This window comes from Dermacentor andersoni, chromosome 6, assembly GCF_023375885.2.
Source record: "Dermacentor andersoni chromosome 6, qqDerAnde1_hic_scaffold, whole genome shotgun sequence".
Classification (NCBI taxonomy): Eukaryota; Metazoa; Arthropoda; class Arachnida; order Ixodida; family Ixodidae; genus Dermacentor; species Dermacentor andersoni.
In genome coordinates, this window is record NC_092819.1 from 81916972 (window position 1) to 81940339 (window position 23368).

Sequence of the window (23368 nt, forward strand, 5' to 3'; positions counted from 1 at the left end):
TGAGGCTGCTCCATTTTTTTAACGAACGTCCTGGAGGCAGCTATGTGGGGGCCACATGATTCTTGTGGCTGTGGCTCTGGACGATTGTAATGTTTACACTATCACGGCCCAACAGGCGACTTCCACAGACCAGCACCTGCATTATTGTCGCATAGGAGAGCAAGCACAGGACGTGCGACACGCACAAACTGTTAAACGGTGGCGCGGCGGCGCTGGCCGGGATGCGCGGAGGCGAGCGCCATCTGGTAGTGCTGAAAGAACCCCAGCGGCATGCGCGGCAAGACAATTACAGGAGCCCCCGGAAAGTCGGGAGAACAGGCAAAGAAAGCTTCGCTTTAAAAACAGTTTGCACGTATTCGCATACGCTTTGTTGCACCGGGCAGCATTCAAAGATACAGACGAACAAGGGTGTTTTAATTGATGCTTGCATAGCGTTTTTAAAGCGAAGCTTTCTTTGCCTCTTCGCCCGGTTTTCCGGGCGCTGCCGCAATGGTCTTACGGCGCATGCCGCTGGGTTTCTTGCAACACCACCAGATGGCGCTCGTCTGCGCGCATCCCGCAACCGGGTGAGATTTAGTGGCGATGGACGTGCTTTTCCAGGGCTCCGTGGTGGCGACAAAATCATTAGGTTTTTGTGCATGCTTTGAGCTTGCTTCTGTTTTTGATTTGCTGATGTTTATAGCCTTTAAATAATAATTGGGTAGTTTCCTTTTTTTCCGTTTCCTTTTTCTTGTTCACATGTGTTTTTTGCGTATATCTTATTTTGCAGGATAGTCAGAGCATCCTTTCGCACCACGTGCTTCAACACGTGCAACCAGGTGGGACGTTAAGTCTTTATAGCCTTGAAATAGTAGCCTGAAAGTGGCAAGAATAATAGCTGTTAGTGGTTGTACTGTGTGTACTTTGGTATCGTGAATACTGCTGTAGTAGGACAGTGAGCGCGTGGCTGCGCGGTTGAACGCTTGCGAAAACGTGGCATACATTAAGCCTGTGCGGCATTGATCGCTTTTAAAACATTGGTGAGAGTTACTTTGCGGCATCATAAGGATTTAGATACTGTGCGTATCGGTTTTTGCTACAAGGCACGTGCTCTCAATTATTATAGTACTATAGCATTATAGTATTCGTATTATAAGAAGCCGTGCAATACATGGCAAGAGAGCCGGAAAACCTTGCACTGCGCGGGGGGTACCTCAAGACAGACGAAGGGACGGATGAGAATGGAGAGGAAATCAAGTAAATCGGCGCAGACTGTGATGTCGATGCTATGCTGAAGAAAACGGAGGCTTTCCAAGAAGAGCTTGTAAAACAGGTCGAAGAGCCCAAAAATTAGCTAAATATGGAACTTGATGCACGGAAAGTAGTGGAAGAAAGACTTCAAGCAGCCGAGGAAAATGCTGAACAGGGCCACCATTGTCAACGATAATGGCCGTGAATGTGGAACGTAGATCCCCGATGTGACAGGAGAAGGAGTGCCAGCACGCGAAATGCGTCCAACGTAGTGACGGGGTAGCTGGAAAGACCGGCACCTACCTTGAGGCCGCCACGCAAAACAAAAGAAGGAGCGCAGGGGTCAATGCCCCTTGCCAAATGCGAATGACCCGGAAAAGTACAAAGGGAAGCACGGAGCAAAGGAGAGGGTGAAATGGTGATTATCGCGGACAACTCCAACCTGGCTAGGTGCTCAGAAGCAATTGTGGAGAGGGTGAAAGGCGATAAAAGAGTGGCGGTAGGGACATTTCCAGTGCGGACACTGGGTGCTGTCATGGAGCGAGCAAAAGCACAGCTCCCGGAAAATGCTCACGTGCGCATCCTTGCCATAGTAGCAGGTGGACTAAATGACGTCCTAAACAGGAAAGGAACGGGACTAGCCCAACGCTTAGCGAAGGGGGCAGACGACTTGTGCGAGCTGTTCCTTCAGGTGTAGATCGTGGTGTGCAGGGTGCCGGAGGTGCCTCTACGTGACAGTCGTGTACAAAGAGTCATAGTGGCTGCTAATGAGGCGATACTGAAAATTAGACGAGAGAAAGGTTTCGAGGTTGTCGAAGTAAAGAGGGAAGTGAGGTGTGGTGGTTTTGAACGAGATGGGATTCATTTCAATTGCAGGCTTGGACGAGAAGTGGACTGGTGACTTGCTGGTCGTGCTGTTGCTTTATTAAGGGGCCCACGGCCGCTCAGGAGGCCAGAAAAGGTAGTAATGAAGAAGGTCCCGTAAGGGAACCTCCGAATTGCTTCGCCATCAATAACAGAAAAAGGAGGAAAATAAGAACAAGAGCCAGTCATGGAATAGGCTACATCGGCATGCAGGACGGCAGAAGAATGGAAAAGTGGGCATACATTGAGGAGCAGCTAAATAGAGAACAAATAGGGGTGTATGTGGTTATAGAAACGCACCTTAGAGACTCGAAAAAACCGCCAGTGATTGAGAATTATGTTTGGGAAGAGTGCAACAGGACTAAGTAGGAATGAAAGGGAGGGGAAGTCGGAATGCTCATCCATCAGGGAGCCAAGTAGAAAAGACTAAATTTAAAATGTCAACAGCACCTTCGGTTATCAGGTACAATGAGCGGGAAAAAACTTGGCTGGGCGTAACGTATTTGTTAAAAAAAAATTAAATTATGCGGTTTTACGTGCCAAAACCACTTTCTGATTATGAGGCACGTCGTAGTGGGGGACTCCGGAAATTTAGACCACCTGGGGTTCTTTAACGTGCACCTAAATCTAAGTACACGGGTGTTTTCGCATTTCGCCCCCATCGAAATGCTGCCGCCGTGGCCGGGATTCGATCCCGCGACCTCGTGCTCAGCAGCCCAACACCATAGCCACTGAGCAACCACGGCGGGTCTAACGTATTTGTTGACCTGAAATATCTGCACAGAGAAGAATCAAGAGTTAATGGAATACATAAGTGCTGATACGAAGGGTTTCGGGAATGATGCCGAAATTATCTTATTAGGTGACATGAATTCCCGCATGCTGGATCTAGATGGCTATACCGACAACAACGGGGTATCATCATAACGAGCAACATAACCTCGTTACGGTGAATACAGGGCCTAAGTGGGAAGGGCAGATCACGTGGGAAGTGGGAAACCGGCAATAAACTATTGATTACTGCGTTACTGATTACTGAGAGAAGGAATTCATGATAAGTTGAAAGAAATAGACATTGACGAGGAAGGAAATAGTAACATAAAGAGTGACAATAAACGCAGCATTTTGAAAATGGGACATGTAGCTGCGAAAGATAACAAGGAGTGCAAAATGTCAAGTCCAAATTTGAACGCCGAACAAAATATAAATATAGTCACAAGAGTCGAGGAAGAACGTTTCAAATTGCCAAATAAAGAGTGGGAATATATTGAGCTTCTAAGTGTAATAGCGACAGAAATACAGAAAGAGATACAATACGTTCATTGGAAAGGAAAAAAAAACCGAAAAACTGGTGGAATAGGGAGATACGAGAATCGATCGCCGAACGACAGAAACCACCCCGAAAGCACAGGCAGGCAAAGAAGGCGCATTTGCCGCAAGATGAAGGGGCCAGTAAATGGGAAATATACCGTGAGAAAAAGTCTATGGTTCAAATACTTCTGCAAGCAAAGATAAAAGGTGAAAGTGAATGGTGGCTGTCAGAAATATGTGAGAAAAGAAGGCCGCACGTACAATATTTTGGAAGCACATAAATTATTGCACAGGAAGTCAACATCAATACAAGAAAATATCCTAGACGAAAAGGGAAAAAAACTGGAAGGGGAAGCGGTATAAATTACATCAGATAAATAACCACCGAATCTTTCCAAGGCGATTATGAGACTGTATTTGAAGAAAAAAAAGAGCATGAAAGAGAACCAGATGGAAAATGAGCTAGTGCTGACAAACTTCAACTGGAAGAAGGCTGAAGACAAAATTCCTAAGCTCACAGCCACAGGGCTAGACGAGGTTCCCGTCAGGCTGATTAATGAACAAGGACCAAAAAGTAAGGACGCTCTGGAGAAAGCAGTGGAAAAAACTTTAATAGGTAGCAGAATACCCGACAGTTGGAGACAAAGTAGAAGGAATTTAATTTATAAAGGTAAGTGGGAGAAAGATGGAATTCACTTCTATAGACCATTGAGGATTACATCGGTGATATACAGGTTGGCAATGCAGGTAATCGAATTAAAGCTGCAGGCATGGGCAGAGGATAATCGCATTTTCGGAGAACTTCAGAATGGCTTCAGAATAGGTAGCCGTTTGGATGATAACTTGTTTGTTCTTAGTGAGTGTGTTGAAACATTATAATACCGAGTAGAAAGCGAACCGTTATATGTGGCCTTTTTAGACACAATAGGAGCGTATTACAACGTAGACCACAACATTTTGTGGGATATTCTGGAAGGGGAAGGCTTAGGTGATGATTGTCTGCAGCTTTTGAGAGAGATTTACCTAGAACATATCGTTTGCGTTGAATGAGAGGGGATGAGGACCGAGGAGAAAGTTGATATCAACAAAGGACTGAGGCAGGAATGTTTTTTATCGTCACTGCTGTTTATGATGTACATGGTTAGGATGGAGAAGGCGCTAGAAGGAAGTAATATCGGATTTAATCTCGCATACAAACACGCGGGTACAGTAGTAGAGCAGCAGCTTCCAGGTTTATTTTTTGCGGACGACATTGTGTTACTGGCTAACAAGAAAAGTGATTTGCAACGTCTGGCTAATATCTGTGGACAGGAAAGCAACAATTTAGGTTTGAAATTCAGTGTTAGAAAATCAGGTGTTATGGCATTCAATGAAAACTGTGAACAGACAGTGGCGATACAGGGCCAGGAAATACCTCGGGTAACAGAATATAAATACCTTGGTATATGGATAAACAATGGCAACAGATATATGGAAACACAGAAAAAGAATCTATAACAGTGAAGGGAAAGAGAAATGGCAGCCATAATGAAGCATAGAGCGCCATGGTGATACAATAGGTACGAGGTGCTCCGAGGTATGTGGAAAGGTGTACTGGTCCAGACCCTACTTTTGGAAATTCTGTTGTTCGCTTTAAATCAGGGGTACAATCAGGACTCGACGTCAATCAAAGGTCAATGGGTCGCCTCGCATTGGGCGCTCACGCGAAGACTACAAATGAAGCTGTGCAGGGTCATATGGCCTGTACTAGTTTTGATTTGGGGGAAGCTCGCAGCAAAATTGAGTATGAAGAACGACTGAGGAATATGGAAGAAAGTGAATGAACTGGGAGAGTGTTGATGTATCTGTACAGGAAAAACATTGATTCACAGTGGAGGAAAAGAGCTAGGAAGCTTACTAGCAAGTATGCGGCCTGTAGGGTGGGCAACACAGCAACAAAGAACGTCAAGCGGAAAGTCAGAGAGACCGAAATAATCTCATGGGTGGCGTCAATGGAAAAGAAACCCGGCATGAGTAACTACTTATGGGGAAAAAACGAAATCGGGAACGAAACAATTTATGATAACTCAAAGGAAGCTCATTACTTTGCGAAGCGAGATCGGGATGCCTTAGAACAGGCCCCTATAACGCGAGATATAAGACGGAAGAGGAAGCATGTGCTTGCTGCGGTAAAGCTAGGGAGACTATGGAGCATGTTTTATTAGAATGTGGAGCGGTCCAGCAGTCGATTTAGGCGCCACTGGCCTCCTTGAAGCCCTTGGGTTCAGCGAGAGCAGTGGAAAAGTAAACATGTCCGCTACAGAGATTAGTAATAGGCGATTGGAAGATTGGTGGAAGAAAAGCAGGGAAACAACAAAAACGGAGACGTGCAAAAACAAAGTTTACAATAGGGGGTTAAGAATTTGGTTATGGGAAATCATCATGCGTTCTTTTGTTCTTTTTTTATCCTGGGTAGGAAATTAGGCAGCATAATAGCAAGAGCTTGGTGGCGCAACCCGCAGCCCTGTCCCAAAGGGATGCTCATGACATCCATCCATCCATCCATCCATCCATCCGTCCGTCCGTCCGTCCGCCCGTCCGTCCGTCCGTCCGTCCGTCCGTCCGTCCATCCGTCCGTCCGTCCGTCCGTCCGTCCGTCCGTCCGTCCGTCCGTCCGTCCGTCCGTCCGTCCGTCTGTCTGTCTGTCTGTCTGTCTGTCTGTCTGTCTGTCTGTCTGTCTGTCTGTCTGTCTGTCTGTCTGTGTCTGTCCGTCCGTCCGTCCGTCCGTCCGTCCATCCACGTATGCAGAAGGACCACGTAAACACAGGCCAGCAAAATAGTTCCAAAGCGTGCACTCAGCGTCGAAGACACCCAGGCCCCGAAGGAGCGTCGCGCGGAAACGGTGCGTCCTCGCTACGCAGCGTAACGGGGTGCAGACCGCGAATTCATGTATACAATGCATGTATACAATTATCGTAATTGTTTGAATTACATACAGCCCCATAACTCAATTAAATCTTGACACTTCTGCCACGACGCGATGTGCCATGTGAGGCAATGATAGTGCTAAACCATCTCAGATTATGAACAATAACGCGCAACAACCTCTCAAGGAAACAGGTCTCCCTGTGAGTTCTGTCGAATACGCCATCAAAATGCGGTGGTGCACGCAAGGTAACGTTTGAATCAACGCGATACTCTCATAATAGACTAAACGCTTAAGAAATTACGCAGGCATCACCACCATCACCGCTAATTACCACCAAACAAAGCAAACAACAAGGTAAGCTTGGCTTCTATCGACTTCCGCAGTGCGTCGAACCACCTTTTTTTTTTTGAATGACTGGAAGCCTAAAGGGACAGTTAAGAAAAACACTTAGTAAGTTTATGCTAATAAACTACTCTATCAAAATTTGCCAATCGTTTATTTTGTGGTAATTGCTATATTATTAAAAGAGATCAAGATCGACGTTTCATTTTCTTTTTTTAATTTTGTGCCGAAAGCTTAGCGCGGGAACGTCAATGTGACGTCAGGCATTTGAAAGCATTTTGGCATATTTCGGTTGTTCTGACTAACTAAACGCTATTGAAACATACTAATTTCTGCGTTTGGCTCTCTAAGAACACATTATAGTCCAGGTTTATCGACAAAAGATTCACAAGGCACGAGCTGACGCTGTAAACATCTGTGACATCCCAGTGAGCTGGTGCGTTAACTTCAAGGCGGCGTCACCACCTTTCTTTCGGTGTTGCGTCTTTTCTGGCTTACCAAGCCAGAAAACCCTCGGTTTAAGCACTCGATATTAGAGTGACATTTTGATGACCTAAAATGGTAATTTACTAATAGAATAGTTCTCCTCTTTAGAGCCCCTTTAAGATTTATCCGGCTTCTAAAGTCCTATATACGCTATAGAAAAGAAAACACTGCCCTATCGCGATTATAAAATGAGAGCACCACACGCCTGACTTGTTCCTCCAGATCCACTCCATGTCGTGCATAGCTGAACTAGTGCTCTTATAGTGTGTTTGTGCAGTTTAGCTTTATGTCGTTTTTAAGTCAGCTAGTTGCATACTTTCGAGCACTACTTGCACAGTGATAGAGATGGAGAGGGAGAGAGAGACGGAAGAGAAGAAGCAGGTAGGCTAACCTAAAGCCTCTTTATAATTAGAAATTAGCGACACTCTTCTCACCGCGGCGCTTTACTCGTTGATTTTCCTTGCCCGATTGCCGTGCGCGCTGCGCACGGCACGCTTTTTCTCCTGGGCTCACGTGGACGGACCGCAGCATTCTATGGAGGCGCATTCTTTTGGGCCAGTTGCGCACCCTTGCGATGTTGAACATATTGAGAAGTGCTGATAGCAGCATCCATAATGCTGAAAGCAACGTTTATAAGGAAGTTAGTTTTTTCTTAGAGCCATATGAACGGGGTATTCTGATGTAAAAGCAGCTTTGAGGCGAGTTCTATACGCCAGACAATTTTTCTGCCACATGATGAGATCTTAACTTTGTGCATCTGATCTAGTATTGCTTCTGGCACAACCCTCTGCGTGTGGCTTATGAAGCGAAAGCCTTGGATGTGTTTGCAAGGTATAGAAAATATTACGTGACCCAAGGAAGGCCGGAAGCGAGCCAAAGCATGTTCAGCCACGTATAAGCGATGAATACTGATTAGCGAATGTAATTAATGATTGATTAGTGATCTTATTAAGATGTATTAAGGTGTGCTAAGGTAGATTAAGGTCGATGAAGCTCTAATAAGGTAGATTAAGGTACATTAAAAATGATTATGGCGGATTAGTGTGGATTAAGGAGTATTAAGGTCGATGAAGGAGGGTGAAGCTGAATTAAGGTGAAATACGTTGCAGTGCTAAACATTGTTGCCTGCAGACTATTTTCCCCATTACTACTTCATGATTGATTGCTCAACATTCGTAATCAAAGCGCATTGATGCAATGATTCCAGCTCGTGTTAAATCCATGGAAAAAGTTTCCCCACAGGAAAAACCGCAGAAAGATTATTTAAAAACATTCGCTAATAAAGCGAAGATTCCCGGCCTCCGCCTAGATGTCGATATCAACAGCAAGCGTGCTCGATCACGTGGACATCCCCTGCACATTACCTGTATCTGTGACAAAAACAAAGAATAATAATTGCCCACTCAGACCTGCATGGAAGTGCAGTTCAGAGCAAATTCCTAAAATCTAAGGTGTCCTTAGGTATCGCCTAAGAGACGCGAATGCAAAAGCCTTGTAAAGCCTACTGTAATTCACATTATTCCACCTCCATAAACTCTAGTCCACTTTAATCTACCATAATCCACATTAATACACCATAATCCACATAATCAGTCTTAATCTTCCTTCATAAACCATAATCCCCCTTAATCCACCCTAATCCTCCTTAACACGCCTTAATTCTTGTTCATGCACCCTAATGCTCCTTTACGCACCATAATCCACCTTAATCTAGCCTAGTCAATACTCCTTCACTAACCGTAATTCCACTTAGTGCACCCTAATGGACCTTAATCCATCCTAATCCACCTTAATCTTGATTCATCCACCTTAATTCACCCTAAGCCTCCTTACTGCACCTTAGTGCTTGTTCATGCACCTTATTCCAACTTAATCATCCTTAATAAACGCTAATCCAACTTAATACACCTTAATCAAGCTTAATTGAATCACTAATGAATAATTAATTACCTTGGCCAAAAATTAATCTCTTGTACACGGCTGGACATGCTTTGGGTCAGTTCTGGCCTTCCTGGGTCACGTGATATTTTCTGTTCACAACACGACCTTGAAACAGAGATCTAAAGGGTTTGGCCTTAAAACCGAAAAATAAACGCAATGAGGACTAGCTAGTTCTTATCGCCTGCGATAGCACGGGTATAGTTGTCACTAATTTTTTCAGGGCCTGCATTCACTGTATGACTGACGCGCACATCGACGTAAGCTGAAAATGATAGCTCCACTACAAGTCGCTATTTCAATTCTCAGTAAAACAGGCAACGGATCCTAACAAGGGCGAAAAGTGCGATCGAGAGGCTGTGTCTTCGCACATAAATGTTCACAACGGAAAGCAAAATCTATAGTGCTGCATTTCCGACTGTATAACCTAAGTTGGCGACGTGCGAGGTGATGGAGTCCACGCAGAATATCACGAATACTGAGGACAACCCAATTTTTATGCAACTTATAAATTACCGCAGCAAAAACGCTGGTGAGCAAACTGGAAGAATTAAAAAAAACGCAACATTAGGGCATCCTTAGATACAAGCAATAAGAAAGACAACTAACCTAGCAAACAACACCGTTCTTTGTCGGAAAAAATCGATGCTAATCATGAGCAAGCACCAGATCAACATCCAGCTCCTGGTCAACAACACCCCGGTCCCAAGGGTGGACAAGATCAGGATACTGCGTATGTGGATACAAAGAAATGGGAGAAACACTGAAACGATACACAGACTAGAAGCCACGACGAACCAAACTTGCAGGCTTCTCAGAAGGATAGCAAACAAAAATGCGCGGTTGAAGGAGGCGAACCCGCTTAGGCTTGTCCACTCTTTCATCATTAGCCGAATCACCTACGCTATCCCATACTTAAAGACAACTAAAGCAGAGAGAGACAAGGTAGAGATTTTCATCAGGAAAGGTGTCAAAACAGCGCTAGGTTTACCACCGTGCACATTAACCGAGACGATCCTCAACCTAGGAGTGTCAAACACCCTAGAGGAAATGTGTGAGGCGAAACTCACGGCACAATATGTCAGATTAACTGGCAGCAAAACAGACAGATCCATCGTTAGAAAACTGGGCTACCAGAGCTCAGAATCGCGAGTGGGGATAACCGCCATCCCCAAAGAAATTACCAACAGGTTAAGAATACCCCCCATCCCAAGAAACATGCACCCCATACGCAACGAGGAACGCAGGAGAAGCAGAGTCCAAAGACTCCAAAGCTCCCTCCTCTAAAAACAAGGGGTAGTGTACACCAATGCGGCAGAGTACCCAGAAGGGTACTACGCTGCAGTAGTAGTGAGCGACAAAGGCGAGCTAATCTCGAGCTGTAGCGTGAGATACTCTTCACCAGAGCAGGCAGAGATAGCGGCGATTGCCCTGGCAATCACAAACCGATCAACCAGAATAATTTACCCCGATTCTAAAACTGCAATCAAAGCCTATGACACCGGCAAGGTGTCCAAAGAGGCCGACAAAATTCTGCAGGCAGGCAAGGAGAACGTACCCAACGACCTAATTAGGACAGTATGGGCGCCCGCCCATAGTGGACTCACAGGGAACGAGATCGCCAACGAGGTCGCCCGAGGACTCACCCACCGCGCCCCAGTGCAGGCAGACTACTCCCTGCCTAAAAAGCGAGGCTTAACCACATACAGAGAAATTCTAGAACACTATAGAATGGGCAGGAGAACCCTCCTCCTCCCCAAAGATCTCTCACAAAAAAGGAAGAAGTAATCTGGCGAAAACTGCAGACAGGTACTTCCCTAAATCCGTATATCCTACACAAATGGCATCCTGAGGTGCACTCTTCCAAATGCGAAAACTGTGAATGCATACCGACCCTAAATCACATCGGCACTGGGCTTGCCCATCGCTAAACGGTCTACATGGGAACAAAGGGTCATGGGAATCCTCACTCCGTAGCAAGGAATAACAAGCCCAAAAATAAGTCATCGGTCAAGCCCAGGCCGCCGCCGGAAGCCAACTAATTCCGGCCGACGTCTAGGGGGGAGGAAGACGGTGAAAGGGGGAGCTGCGTCTCACCCCGATCACGCATACTCTCTGACGGGTGCAAATAAAGTGCTTTCTCTCTCTCTTTCTCTAGTCTGAACAAAGTTCTTTCGGCCAATGTTATGCAGCCACTGCTTCCTGCACAAGCCGGCAGGCTTTCCTTGTGGTATCATAAAAAGAGCATAACCATCTTAGGGCTTCTTGCTGCAGTTATATGCCCGACAGCACGGCGTAGCGCTAGCACAGTGCGCAGGAAGCACAGAGTACAACGTTCGCTACGCCGAGCTGAAGCGCCAAGCTCAGGAGAAAAATGGCGCTGACGAAAAAGAAAACCACAAGCAAAACGCAAGGGAACCAATCTTAGAGCAGAAAATCGGGCGCAAGACCGCTTTCTGCGGCGGGGGGGGGGGGGGGGGACGCGGAAGAGGTGAGGAGGAGGCGAGGACGTCACGCGGCGGCGGTAGAGTTCAAAGAGTGGCGGTACTTTCAAATTATCAAGGGACTTTTGCTTCAGCGAGGACGTGCATGGTTAGCTGCCCTACACTTGGGGAAGGGGAATGTTGGACAGATGGAAGTGAAAAAGCAAATATAATGAAAATAAAAAAGCGCAGTAAGTATGACAACACTAGTAGATGAATGTTCGCTAGCGTGTACAGCATCTGCCGTGGTTTCTTAGTGGCTATGCTGTTGGCCTCCTAAGTACGAGGTCACCGGATCGAATCTCGGCCACGGCGACCGCATTCCGATGGGGGCGAAATGCGAAAACAGCCGTGTTTTTAAATTTAGGTGCGCGTTGAAGAACCCCAGATTGTCTAAATTTCCGAAGCCCTCCACTACGGCGTGCCTCATAATCAGAAAGTGGTTTCGGCACGTAATACCCCATAATTTCTTCTTCGAACGGATACAGCGCTGATACATCCAAGTCGCCTTCCAGAAGCGCAGTACGGATTTTGTTGCCTTCTGCATGCAAGAGTGGTTAGGATAAGGTTGCACGATCTCTTCCTCCGAGAACGGCATGTTATCCAAGCCGCTGAGACGAGCTGAGATAGCGCACCACTTGAACGTCAAAAGATGTGCGGTGACACAGAATGTGCTCTATTGTTTCCTCACGCCAACAACAATTGCAAGTGGCACTGCTAGATATTTCTATTAAGAATGTCTACAGGGATTCATATGGGTGACGTCCGAGCACACGCGACACCGTAATAAAGTTGGTGCACGACGAGGCGCTTCCCGTGTCATGCGAAGTAGCGAGCAATGGTCGATAGAGCACGAGCAGGATTTGGGGGAAACCCGTTGAATTACACTGCAGAAATGTGGCGTGGCGTGCAAGTGACTGATCTTTGCCGCGTATAGCTCGTCACGGAGACAGAAGCACTCACCCTGTCAATGAGCTCGCGTATCATGCCGTTCCACTCGCCCGAGGCGTTGCTGCCGTAGGCGTTGTCCTTGACCAGGTGCATTTCGTACCGGAAACCAATCTTTTGCGCCAGCGCGTCCATCAGGTCCACCGCGAAGCCCTCGAAGCGGTCGTTGCCCTCACGCAGGTGGGCATCCTTCTTCAGCATGGTGTACGGTGGATTCTGCGCCACCCATCCAAATAAAAGGGAGCAAGTGCCGCGCAATCGTCGCTGACGCTTATGGCTGATATGTGGCTTACAGAAAGGGCGCGCGACGCCAGACCACGACATCTGGGACATTACTTTCATACACACTATCCTAGTGAGAGCGGACTGAATCAGAAGTGACGCTGAGCATGCTCCAACTGCCATCGCTTCATGATGAGGCCTTTTGGCCCAGCAAGACGATGCCGGCCATCTGAAACCCGCCTTCAGCTGCACCATGCGAGCATGATTGTGCTGAACCAAACCACTCAGAGCCCGCAGGTTTGGTGACCCAAATGACTTCCTCTAATAGGCAAGGGTAATCGTTACGTGCACTCGCAAATAAGAGCCCCTCAAACCGACTCGGAATGTTTTTGCAGGCTCAGGTGCAGCTGTGGTGGACACAACGAATGGGCATGGCTCCATGTGGCCCAGGCATTGTACACGTTACAGATAAAAATAAGTCATCGATTATAATTAAAATTGCTACAATAAACATGTAATTAATCAGAGTTACTGATTACTTCTTCATAAAGGTAACTCAACAATTACTAAAACCTAATCAATTACTATTGCGCTACTTTACCTCCAATTTTAAGTGGCCGATAATTTCTTTGCCTGCTAAAAAATCGTTTCTTACATGGCCTGGACTCAAATGGAACGGCTCACACTTAGAGGAATCCCGCCGTTTGGCAGTGCCCCATGTAGAACATGGGAACTCACGTCCAATACGTTACGTGCGCTGGTATGAAAACTATGAATAAACTACAAGATTATGCATGAGGCGCTCGCAAATAGAGACAAAAGCAGTTTCAGTTACGTAGCGGCATGTTAGAACAGGAATCGGTTGAAACTTGTCGAAGACCAAGTTGGCACAAGCTTTTAGAACTCTGTATAGGGCACAGCTTTGTTTCTAAATGATATCTTGTGTTGCTTGCTTCGAGATATTGATGAATCAGTGTTACTGCGCTTTCGCATAAGATATTCACATTCTGGCAAGTTGGTAGGATGTTGCAGCTGAAAAAAATAAACAAGAAGTTGACATCCAGTTGAGGGTACGCTAAAGAGGATGAAGGCGGAAGCTTGCGCGCTCACGAGACATTCATTAAATTACTTGGCATTCTCATTCGAATGCGTTGTTACTACCTATGACTTGTTTTCTCCCACCAAATGCCGTGAGTTCGAGTGCCTTATGTAATTAACTCTGCCTTAAAGAACTAGGCCATAATTATCTTCGCTATAATCAACACCAATGGTCTTGAGTTCCTGTGCCTTCTTTAACTCTTTCTTGATTAACAGTGCCTTAATTAATTCCCCCTTAGCACCAAGGTCGTGGATTCAACCATCAATGGTGACACCATCAATACTGGAGCCATGAAATTTTGGTCCCACCAAAGGTCGAGGTTTCCAGCGCCTTCATTAACTTTGCCTTAAGTAGCACCCAAAGTCGTGGGTTTGACTCCCACCAAGAGTCGTGGGTTTGGCTATCAATGGAGGTACCATCAATTTTGGTGCCAATGAATTTTGTTTCCATAACGCCGGACGGTCAATTTTTCGATAACGCCAGACAGCGGATCTTTCAGTCCAAGAGCCACTTAAGGCTTTCGCCTTAAATATAACGGATGATATATAGGCACTGATGTGCACACCTAAGGAATTCAACGCGGAGCACGTGCTTTCCAACAGCCAATGGCCTCACGCAGTCGTGTTTATAGATATCTCGCCTAATCTAAGGCTTCCCTAAGATGTCAATGTCTGAAGCGGACCTCCCACCTAGGATCGTAACGACTGAAATCAATGCGCGCTGCCCACGTAGTCCTTTCAAACATACGCAATCAAGGGTCCTACGTATCCTCCATTTAGCAAGGCTGCTGCACGGGAGCTAAAACAGCTTCAATTTTTGTGCCATGGTAAACATCCCTTCATGAGCGAACTAATTTCAACATTCAGTAGTATGATACACCAGAGGTTGTTATGCAGAGGTTATTGAACGATGGATTAGGTTCTGAGCCCCGCAGGAGCCAATTGATTACATATTTTAACGTCAACAATAATACAACTATGCCCCAAAACGCACCATTTTTATTATAGCGAGCTATATTGAAATGCAAACTTTTCAAGGAGAGGCAAGTTAAAGCAAGCTCGGCTTCTGCCGGAAACCGATACAAATAAGTTTCAGTGGCATTCACAAAGCAGAGTTCTGAAAAGTAAGCAGACTGTTTCGAATATTTTTAAAGTGCCTACCTATCTATCATCCTATAAAGTGCCTATCTATCTATCATCCTATCTGGCTTTGTACGCGTGAAAAAGAAAGCGCTGTATCATCTGCATAGCCAACCCATTTATAAATTATAAAAGCGAAAAATGAGAAGAAAGGGGGTTAACCGAGGGGCCCGATTTTTATTAGTCATATCATGAGAAGCCAACAAACACTGACACCAAGGACAACATAGGGGAAATTACTTGTGCTTAATAAATGTAATGTGGAAACGATAAGTTAATGGAAATTAAAGTGGATGGAAAAACAAATTGCCGCAGGTGGGAACCGAACCCACAACCTTCGCATTTCACGTGCGATGCTCTACTACTTGAGCTACCGCGGCGCTGTTTTCCCATCCACTTTCTTGGGTATTTATGTGTACTAGTAGAACCCTGGGAGTGTTAGCCAGCGCCACCACTCACAGACCTTAGCGGCGGACGTGGAACGTCCTTGTTGCCGCAGGCGTCACGAGAACATGATCTTTTTGGGTGAAGGCAACTGGTCAATAAACCCACATATGCTACCTGAAGGCATCAATGTTGCCGGATTCGAGACCCTCGTTATGTAATAAACGAGAAGAAAGGGGGTTAACCGAGGGGCCCGATTTTTATTAGTCATATCATGAGAAGCCAACTAACACTGACACCAAGGACAACATAGGGGAAATTACTTGTGCTTAATAAATGTAATGTGGAAACGATAAGTCGCGAAATGCGAAGGTTGTGGGTTCGGTTCCCACCTGCGGCAAGTTGTTTTTCCATCCACTTTAATTTCCATTAACTTATCGTTTCCACATTACATTTATTAAGCACAAGTAATTTCCCCTATGTTGTCCTTGGTGTCAGTGTTTGTTGGCTTCTCATGATATGACTAATAAAAATCGGGCCCCTCGGTTAACCCCCTTTCTTCTCGTTTATTACATAACGAGGGTCTCGAATCCGGCAACATTGATGCCTTCAGGTAGCATATGTGGGTTTATTGACCAGTTGCCTTCACCCAAAAAGATCACGTTCTCGTGACGCCTGCGGCAACAAGGACGTTCCACGTCCGCCGCCAAGGTCTGTGAGTGGTGGCGCTGGCTAACACTCCCAGGGTTCTACTAGTACACATAAATACCCAAGAAAGTGGATGGGAAAACAGCGCCGCTATAGCTCAAGTGGTAGAGCATCGCACGCGAAATGCGAAGGTTGTGGGTTCGGTTCCCACCTGCGGCAAGTTGTTTTTCCATCCACTTTAATTTCTATTAACTTATCGTTTCCACATTACATTTATTAAGCACAAGTAATTTCCCCTATGTTGTCCTTGGTGTCAGTGTTTGTTGGCTTCTCATGAAAAGCGAAAAATGTCGTTCATATAAGGAATGCGTAACAACGGCCCAAGTATGCTACCTTGAGGAACTCCAGTGTTAACGATTTTAGACTGTGAATTGAAATTACAATTTGAAACCAACTGAAACAATCCACCTTAATAAACCATAATCCGTCACAATCCACCTTCACTCACCCTAATCCACCTTTACCCAGCTTAATCCACCATAATCGACTTTAATCCACCCTAATCTGCCTGAATACTTCCTAATAAATTTTAATCTACCTTAATTAATTCTAATGAACTCTAATCTACTCTGATACACCAGCCACCTTAATGTAATCACTGATGAATAATTAAATTGCTAATTAATAATCATCTCCCATACACGGCGGGACATGCTTTGGCTTCCTAGGCTTCTTGGACTTCCTAGGGTGACGTGATATTTGCTGTACCTCACAACACCACCTTGAAACATAAAGATCTAAGGCTTTCGCCTTTAAAAATTCGGACGCCACCTAAGCACTCCTTATGAGCTGTCAATACGAAAGCATTAATAAGTTGCGACCTCCTCGCGCGCAAGCGAACGCATTGAGACGCTTGGCGCGCTTTGAGTCCCCTTACCGAGGCGCAGTCAGAAAGCATAAAAGAGTAGGATCTTGATGAGGGCTAGTTCGTTCATATTTAGAACTGAAGTTGAACAGGGCGAATAAAATAAGGACACCAAGAAACAAATACCACAGGCACAATCTTTGGTATTTGTTTCCTCGAGTCCTCGTTTTATTCGCGCTGTTAAACCTCAGTTCTGCGTACGAGAGCTTGTACGGCCAAAGAACGCGCGGAAAACGCCGGCTTTTGAGAGTGAGGGTGACGTGGCGCCGCGGCGAAACCCCTTTCCCTCACGCAACAGCTGGCGCCATATGGAGGCAGCTGGTGTTCCTTGTGGCCTACTCTGCTCCGCTGAGGTGAGCGCGTCACGTGGTGTCGTAGCCAATGGGAAATGAGGTGCCGTTTCACTCCTAGATGGCAGACGCCAGCTTTTTAGCTCTATGGGCCATTTGACGCTTGCGCATCAATAACAATTTGAACTGGATATTTTCTGAGGGCGCAGGCAAAGTGCTCGCGATTAGTGTGTGAAAAGGTCTGATGCACCTGATTCCACGCATTCTGGTTGCTATATTTGCGAACGCAAAAACTTACAGTAAAAAGTGTTATACATGAAAGGGGCTGACAGATGGAATAGCACACTGTTGTATAAAGTTTGTAAACAGGGATAAGGTGCCTCAGAAACGCTGGCCAACGTTTAGATAGGAGGACCTATCTTCATCAAAGGCGTCAAAGGCCTTTCACGAAGATAGGTCCTCCTATCGAAACGTTGGCCAGCCTTTCTGAGGCACCTTATGACTGTTTACAAACTTTACCAAAGTGTTATACATGTAATTTTGCCACGAAAAGAAGCAGTCTGTCTTGAACTGAATTGCAGATAGAAGTTTGCTCTTGCATTCAAGAAAGTAAACGCTTTTCATGCGTTGATATGTTGTGCTTATGAATCGCCGGAAACTTATACAGAACATCATTTCGTACATTAGAAGGTTTTTTTTTGCCCGCTAAGTTTAATGGCTTTTTCAGAGAGCGGGCCTGTAGTACCAACAAAAAGGAACAAAAGCTAGTCATAATTAGTCGTAAATATAGTAAAATTCAGCTAGTAGGTGAGGAACCCCGCGGCTGCGAGCTATTTCAAGCTCCTCTAACAAAACATTTTAATGACCATCAAAGGCCGTCGGGAAGCTTTGCTCGGAAGCAACATCCTAGGGCGACGACAGGGCTTAAAGCCGAGTTTTGCGCGCATGTGAGGTTAGGACGATTTGTTGAAACGTTGCTGCGAAAGAGCTTCAACTAACTCCTTAGAAAAAAGGGGGCCATTAAACTTTTCTTCAAAAGAAATACATTTGATCCTTCGCGTGGGTCCTAAAGCTCAGCTTACAGGTAACAAAAGTGACGATCACGAGCTATTCCCAGCACTTGAAAAAAAAAAAGCATGATATATATGATGACTCTTTTCACGAAGCTCTGCTCGGAAGCAAAATCTCGGAACAATGGCCAGTCATAAACCCAAGATTTACGCGTTAGTTTACGACGGTAACGCAAAGCTGTCGAACTTTGTGTTAAGTTGCTGTCGCTAATTGCACTTACGCTTTGCACCATTGTAGCCTCCACGAATGGGGTGGCATAAACAGTATAAGGATCTAAAAGTTTTATTGTTCTTCCGGTTAGCCGCGCCTCGAAAAAATTGTGTTGCTACTCGTGCTTCATTCTGTCTGCCAGAAAGATAGGCTCATGCACCAAGGAAGTGCAATGAGTTCATACTTTTCAACTTTTTCAGTGAAAAATCGTTCGTTTCATTTTATGTGTTTTGTTTTAGTCTGTCATGTTTCCTGAGCCTTGGTTAAGTTCCCTGAGCATCTTTGTATCTATCTCTCCTTATTGTTTTCCTTATGTAAAGGTTGCGAGTTACAACCCCCAGATAAAACTTTAATCAATGTCAAGAGTTCTCTCCGCCCATGTACATTACGACAACGTGACCCGCTATATGTCTTCTTGGTACTTCATATTTAATAGTTAGACGACGACGAATACGAAGTGATTTTTCTGCGGAAGAGATCACGCCAGTATCTCTGTTTCATTGCATTTTTCACTGCAATTGTGAGAGCTGGCGGTTGCTACTTCAAGCAGATGAATCGAAGACCTCCCAAGGCCACGACCAGTTCTGGTCCGTGATCGGGTATTGATTACAGAAAGCGAGGAAGCGCTTCAAGTGATAGCGAAGACAGCGAGATTTACTTGGCATCAGCTGGTGAGTCCTAGGAAAACAAGGCCAAATGAAGAATCGTCAAGGCACCTCCGGCACCAAGCACGCCAGCCGTAACAACTCAATCTAAACGCAGACCTCATACCATCCTGTTCATTGCGTAGAACGCCACCGACAATCTACGCGCCCTCAAAAGGCAAGCTCTCATCCTATTTTCTTGTAAACACAACACCGAACTTTATCAAGAACGTGATGCTCAGCACCATGAGGAATCCATGTTAAGAACAGCAGTGCGCTAAGTAGTCTGCAGCATACAACGCAGCTGGGCAACATCAAGTTTCGATCCATCATCCCAGTGGGCAGTACCACTATGGCAGGGGCTATTTACGATACTGACGAATGAAGACCTAGCAATACATATAAACCAGCAACTGATAAAACCATTACTGCGCCCGTCGGTTGCCTTGGTAATACACGCTGTGTGCGAATAGCGTTCAAGAGTGATATCCTCCTCTCCTATCTCGAGGTTGGCATCTCCCAGTACCGGGTTCAACAGGTTATTCCTAAACAGCTGCAATGTTATAATTTTCAAAAGATCAGCCATGGTAAAGGAGTAACATAATTCTGCAGTGTGTCCAAGTTTTGTCGAACCTCCCTCAGTGCACGACTGTCGTGCAACTGCTCTGAAGCGCCCCAACTCTCAACGTTACCTTGGTGTTTCTTCTACGAACTGTCCTCACATTAAGAAAATGTTTTCTTCCCTTAGAGAAATGGTTAGGGACCAATTCAACTCACAATGTTGCCGCTGAAATTGGCCAACGAAGACGACGTCACCGTCGACGGTCCTCACGAACGACTACGACAGCTCCGAAAAATGCCCCACTTTTGCAAGACACGTCCCCACAAGCAGTTCTAAGCACAGCGAAACCTGAGATTGGATGCGATAAGGTCGGTAAAAGTTTTTGTACTGAGCAATCGCTTCCAGGTCTGCGTGAAGGACATCTTTTGTTGCCCTCCCAACAGATCTCCAAAGCATCTGCTTGCCCTCAGCAGTCTGACGCTTGCGAACAATTGATCTGAGTCAAGTTTTACAGGTTTGCAGAGGCGATTTCAACATTTGTGATTTCCCCTAACCTACCCTATATTTAAGCCGGTCGTGATGGTCACTTAGCTGCAGACGTTATTAATTTCTATTTATATCTAGCGCTGACTGAAGTGGTGTGCGATGGTACCAGGGAATGTTCTTTTCTAGATTTAGTGCTCTTAAACTCTTACCTTGCCGTTAATGGCTTCGAATAGTAAGTGGTTGAAGGTATTTTGGGCCACAGGGCTGTTTCGTTACTGTCATTTTATGCGTTCCAAATCTATGTTTTTGTCTTAGTGCATTTTGTTATTTTCACAAATCTGATGATACTTCAATTATAGATGCTCTTGCTGACCATTTCGACACCTTGAAGATGCTGAGTGCAAGTGGTGATATTGATACACTCGTAAGATACGTTGGGCATATGAATAAAATGTGTATTGCCCATTTCGTTATGCTAAAGAAAAACACCCAAATTCCGTCAATCAATAGTACGAGGGCTCAGGCGCTCTAGGGCCCCACCCAAAATTGATACCTGTTGCCAGAAAAAAGGGCTTCGTCTAAAGACCTATTCATCCAAAAACTACATATATCAAGGTATGTGGTTGGTAATGAGCCTGCAAATGTGTCCAATAACGCAAATAAATGTTCTCGCTGCTTCTTTTTCCCAGACATGAAGAGGTTCTCTTATATGAAACTGACTCGGAAAGCTTTATTGAAGATATTGAAGTGACTGCAACAGGTGCTGTAAACCTTGGGTTGCACCTAGATAATAAAACATATTCTGGCGCCTATAGAATTCCAAATCTGTTCCTTTAGTGTCATTCCATATTACGCAGTACTTCACCCTTATAGTTAATAAATATTTTACTTCTAGGATAATTCCCGCGTCACGGAGATAGCTAAGTTTATCGCGTTATTGATATCGTGTAATAAGTAGCACGTACGAAACTAGCAACGCATTTTCTTGGCATCTTATTCCTTTAAAATATTTGAACACATCCCTTACATGCACAACCTGGAAATTTCTGGAAGCAAATACGTTATTATCTAATATTCAACATGGCAGCAGATGTGCATTTAGCATTTTAACATAATTAATTGAATTCATTCATGACATCGCCCTTGATGCGGAACTGTAAACGAAATAGATGCAATCTTCATTGATTTAGAGAAAAAAGTTTGACACAGTAATTAGTTTCAAGCTCATACATAAACTAAACGCTATCATAAAAAGCAATGTCTTGTCAACTGGATCGCTTGTAGTTTGTGACAACCACTGCGTCTCCTTTGTTTTAGCTGATGTGAACCCTGGGGCGCTATAGCGTAAAGCTATTCCAAATTTTTCTATTCCAATTCTGCAGTCAGCCGTAATCAATCGTTCAAAAAAACATTTCGGCCCACCCCCTAACTTCGCCTCTCCGTCACGCGGCGTCATGAAAACTACACAATAGCTCCCCATCTGATATGACGTGCACACATTGGTGATGTATGGTTAAACTAAAAAAACTAATTACTTCTCATTCAACGCCTTTTCACCATAAGCGCTCTGTTACTGGTCAAAAGTTTTCGGGCTCCACCCACTTCGCCTGTCTGTCACGCGACGTCACAAAACCGCGAAAACTCGCCACGTCAAATTGACGTGTACGCGTTAAAGATGCATTAAGATGCCGAACAAAACTCTTTTTTTTTTTCTGAACAGCCAAAGAGTGCCGCGTTCCGAAAGGATTAGAAGGTGGCTGCCCGCGATCACTCAGGCATTGCTACTCGCACCTGCCGCTGAGCATAGATTTATTTCCGTATAATAAATATTTTTACGTGGCAGTAAAACGTTACCGAGACCTTTGGGCACGTATACGACAACGCTCTGCCAACTCTTCCTTGCTGAAGATCCGTCTTAGCGGCATTCTTCCCCTTCCGTTGCACGTCGCCGCAATTTAGGACCGGTCATCGCGAGCTAAGTAAGGGGAAGCGGGCGAATCGCAGACGCTGGCATCACCCTCCCAATTCGTGTATCTATTTTCACTGTGCTGGATAGGCCCCGCCGAAGCCTTCTCCACTTGAGCGAGCTCCTCGCCTCTTGCCAGCCGATTATACATGAAGGACCACTGCCTGTAGGCAATTTTCTTCTTTTTGAAAGCGAACAAAAGTGACCACCTATGAACGAGGAGTGCGTGTCATTGGGCTGTTCAGAAACGCTGCGGGTCACCGCCCGATGCTTGCGCCAGCGGTTACGTGAATTTTGCCCCAGGAGATTGAAATAAAACATATTGGAATAGTCTTACGTTACTGAGCCTCTGATGTGGAACCCTGATGTCCGTTCTGGGGTTCCACAGGGGTCAGTACTGGGCCGATTACTGCATTTATCATATGCTAATGACCTGCCGAGTAGCTTTGCTTCTAAAATTCGTCTGTATGCCGGTGATTGTGTATTATGTGACACGGTCAAGTCCCCTGCTGATAATTATTGCGTGTATGATACGTCTTCGCTGTTCTGCGCGTGGTCCGATTATTAGCAGACGAAAATTTACATTCGCAATACAATTGCCCTGACATTTTTCAATCTAGCTGTAAGTTCCATGTATATTATCCCTCTAACGGGATAACATTACCACGGGTTCAAGAATACAAGTGCTTATGTCTTATTTTCATCCAGACTCTCTCGTGGGCGAAGCACATTAAATACATGTGCAATAAAGCGCCGATGAAGCTTGGCTTTTTATAATCAACACTTAAGGAAGCACTCAGGCACATTAAACTATATTTATAGAAATCCCCGATACGGCCAGTGTTGAAGTATGCTTGTGATGTTCGGTCTGCATACAAGTAACGCGAAATAAACCTGTTAGAATCTATTCAAAGGAAGGCAACACGTTTGATCTTTCACCGCTACGATCTCGACTATTCTCCATCCACAGCTCGCGCATTGCTGAATCTAACGAGCGTCGGTATAACGAGTCTGTACAATAATGCACAGAATCGTCAATTCTTTCTTTCGCCGGTAAAACACGTTCTTAACGTTTGCTAAGGAATCGTCAACTCGAGTTAACCATGACATAAACATTGCACAGAAATTTGCGCGGACCAACATCTTCAAATTTAGCTTCTTTTCCCTGATAGTTGAGCTTTGGAGCTCTTTAAGTGCCGGTACTGGTTGTCT

General features: G+C 45.2%; 1 protein-coding gene and 1 non-coding gene across 2 annotated transcripts in view; both read right to left on the reverse strand.

Moving 5' to 3' along the window:
* The window catches only part of LOC126522463 (glutamate receptor ionotropic, kainate 2-like), a 364802-nt gene that overhangs the window by 74389 nt on the left and 267045 nt on the right, over positions 1–23368 (reverse strand). Inside the window, exon 10 of the mRNA XM_072288773.1 lies at positions 12526–12726. Within this exon, the coding sequence (XP_072144874.1) occupies positions 12526–12726 (201 nt within the window). The remainder of the gene's footprint in view (positions 1–12525; positions 12727–23368) is intronic.
* Positions 15278–15350, reverse strand: TRNAS-UGA (transfer RNA serine (anticodon UGA)). The gene has a single exon. It is a non-coding gene; the product is annotated as a tRNA-Ser (tRNA).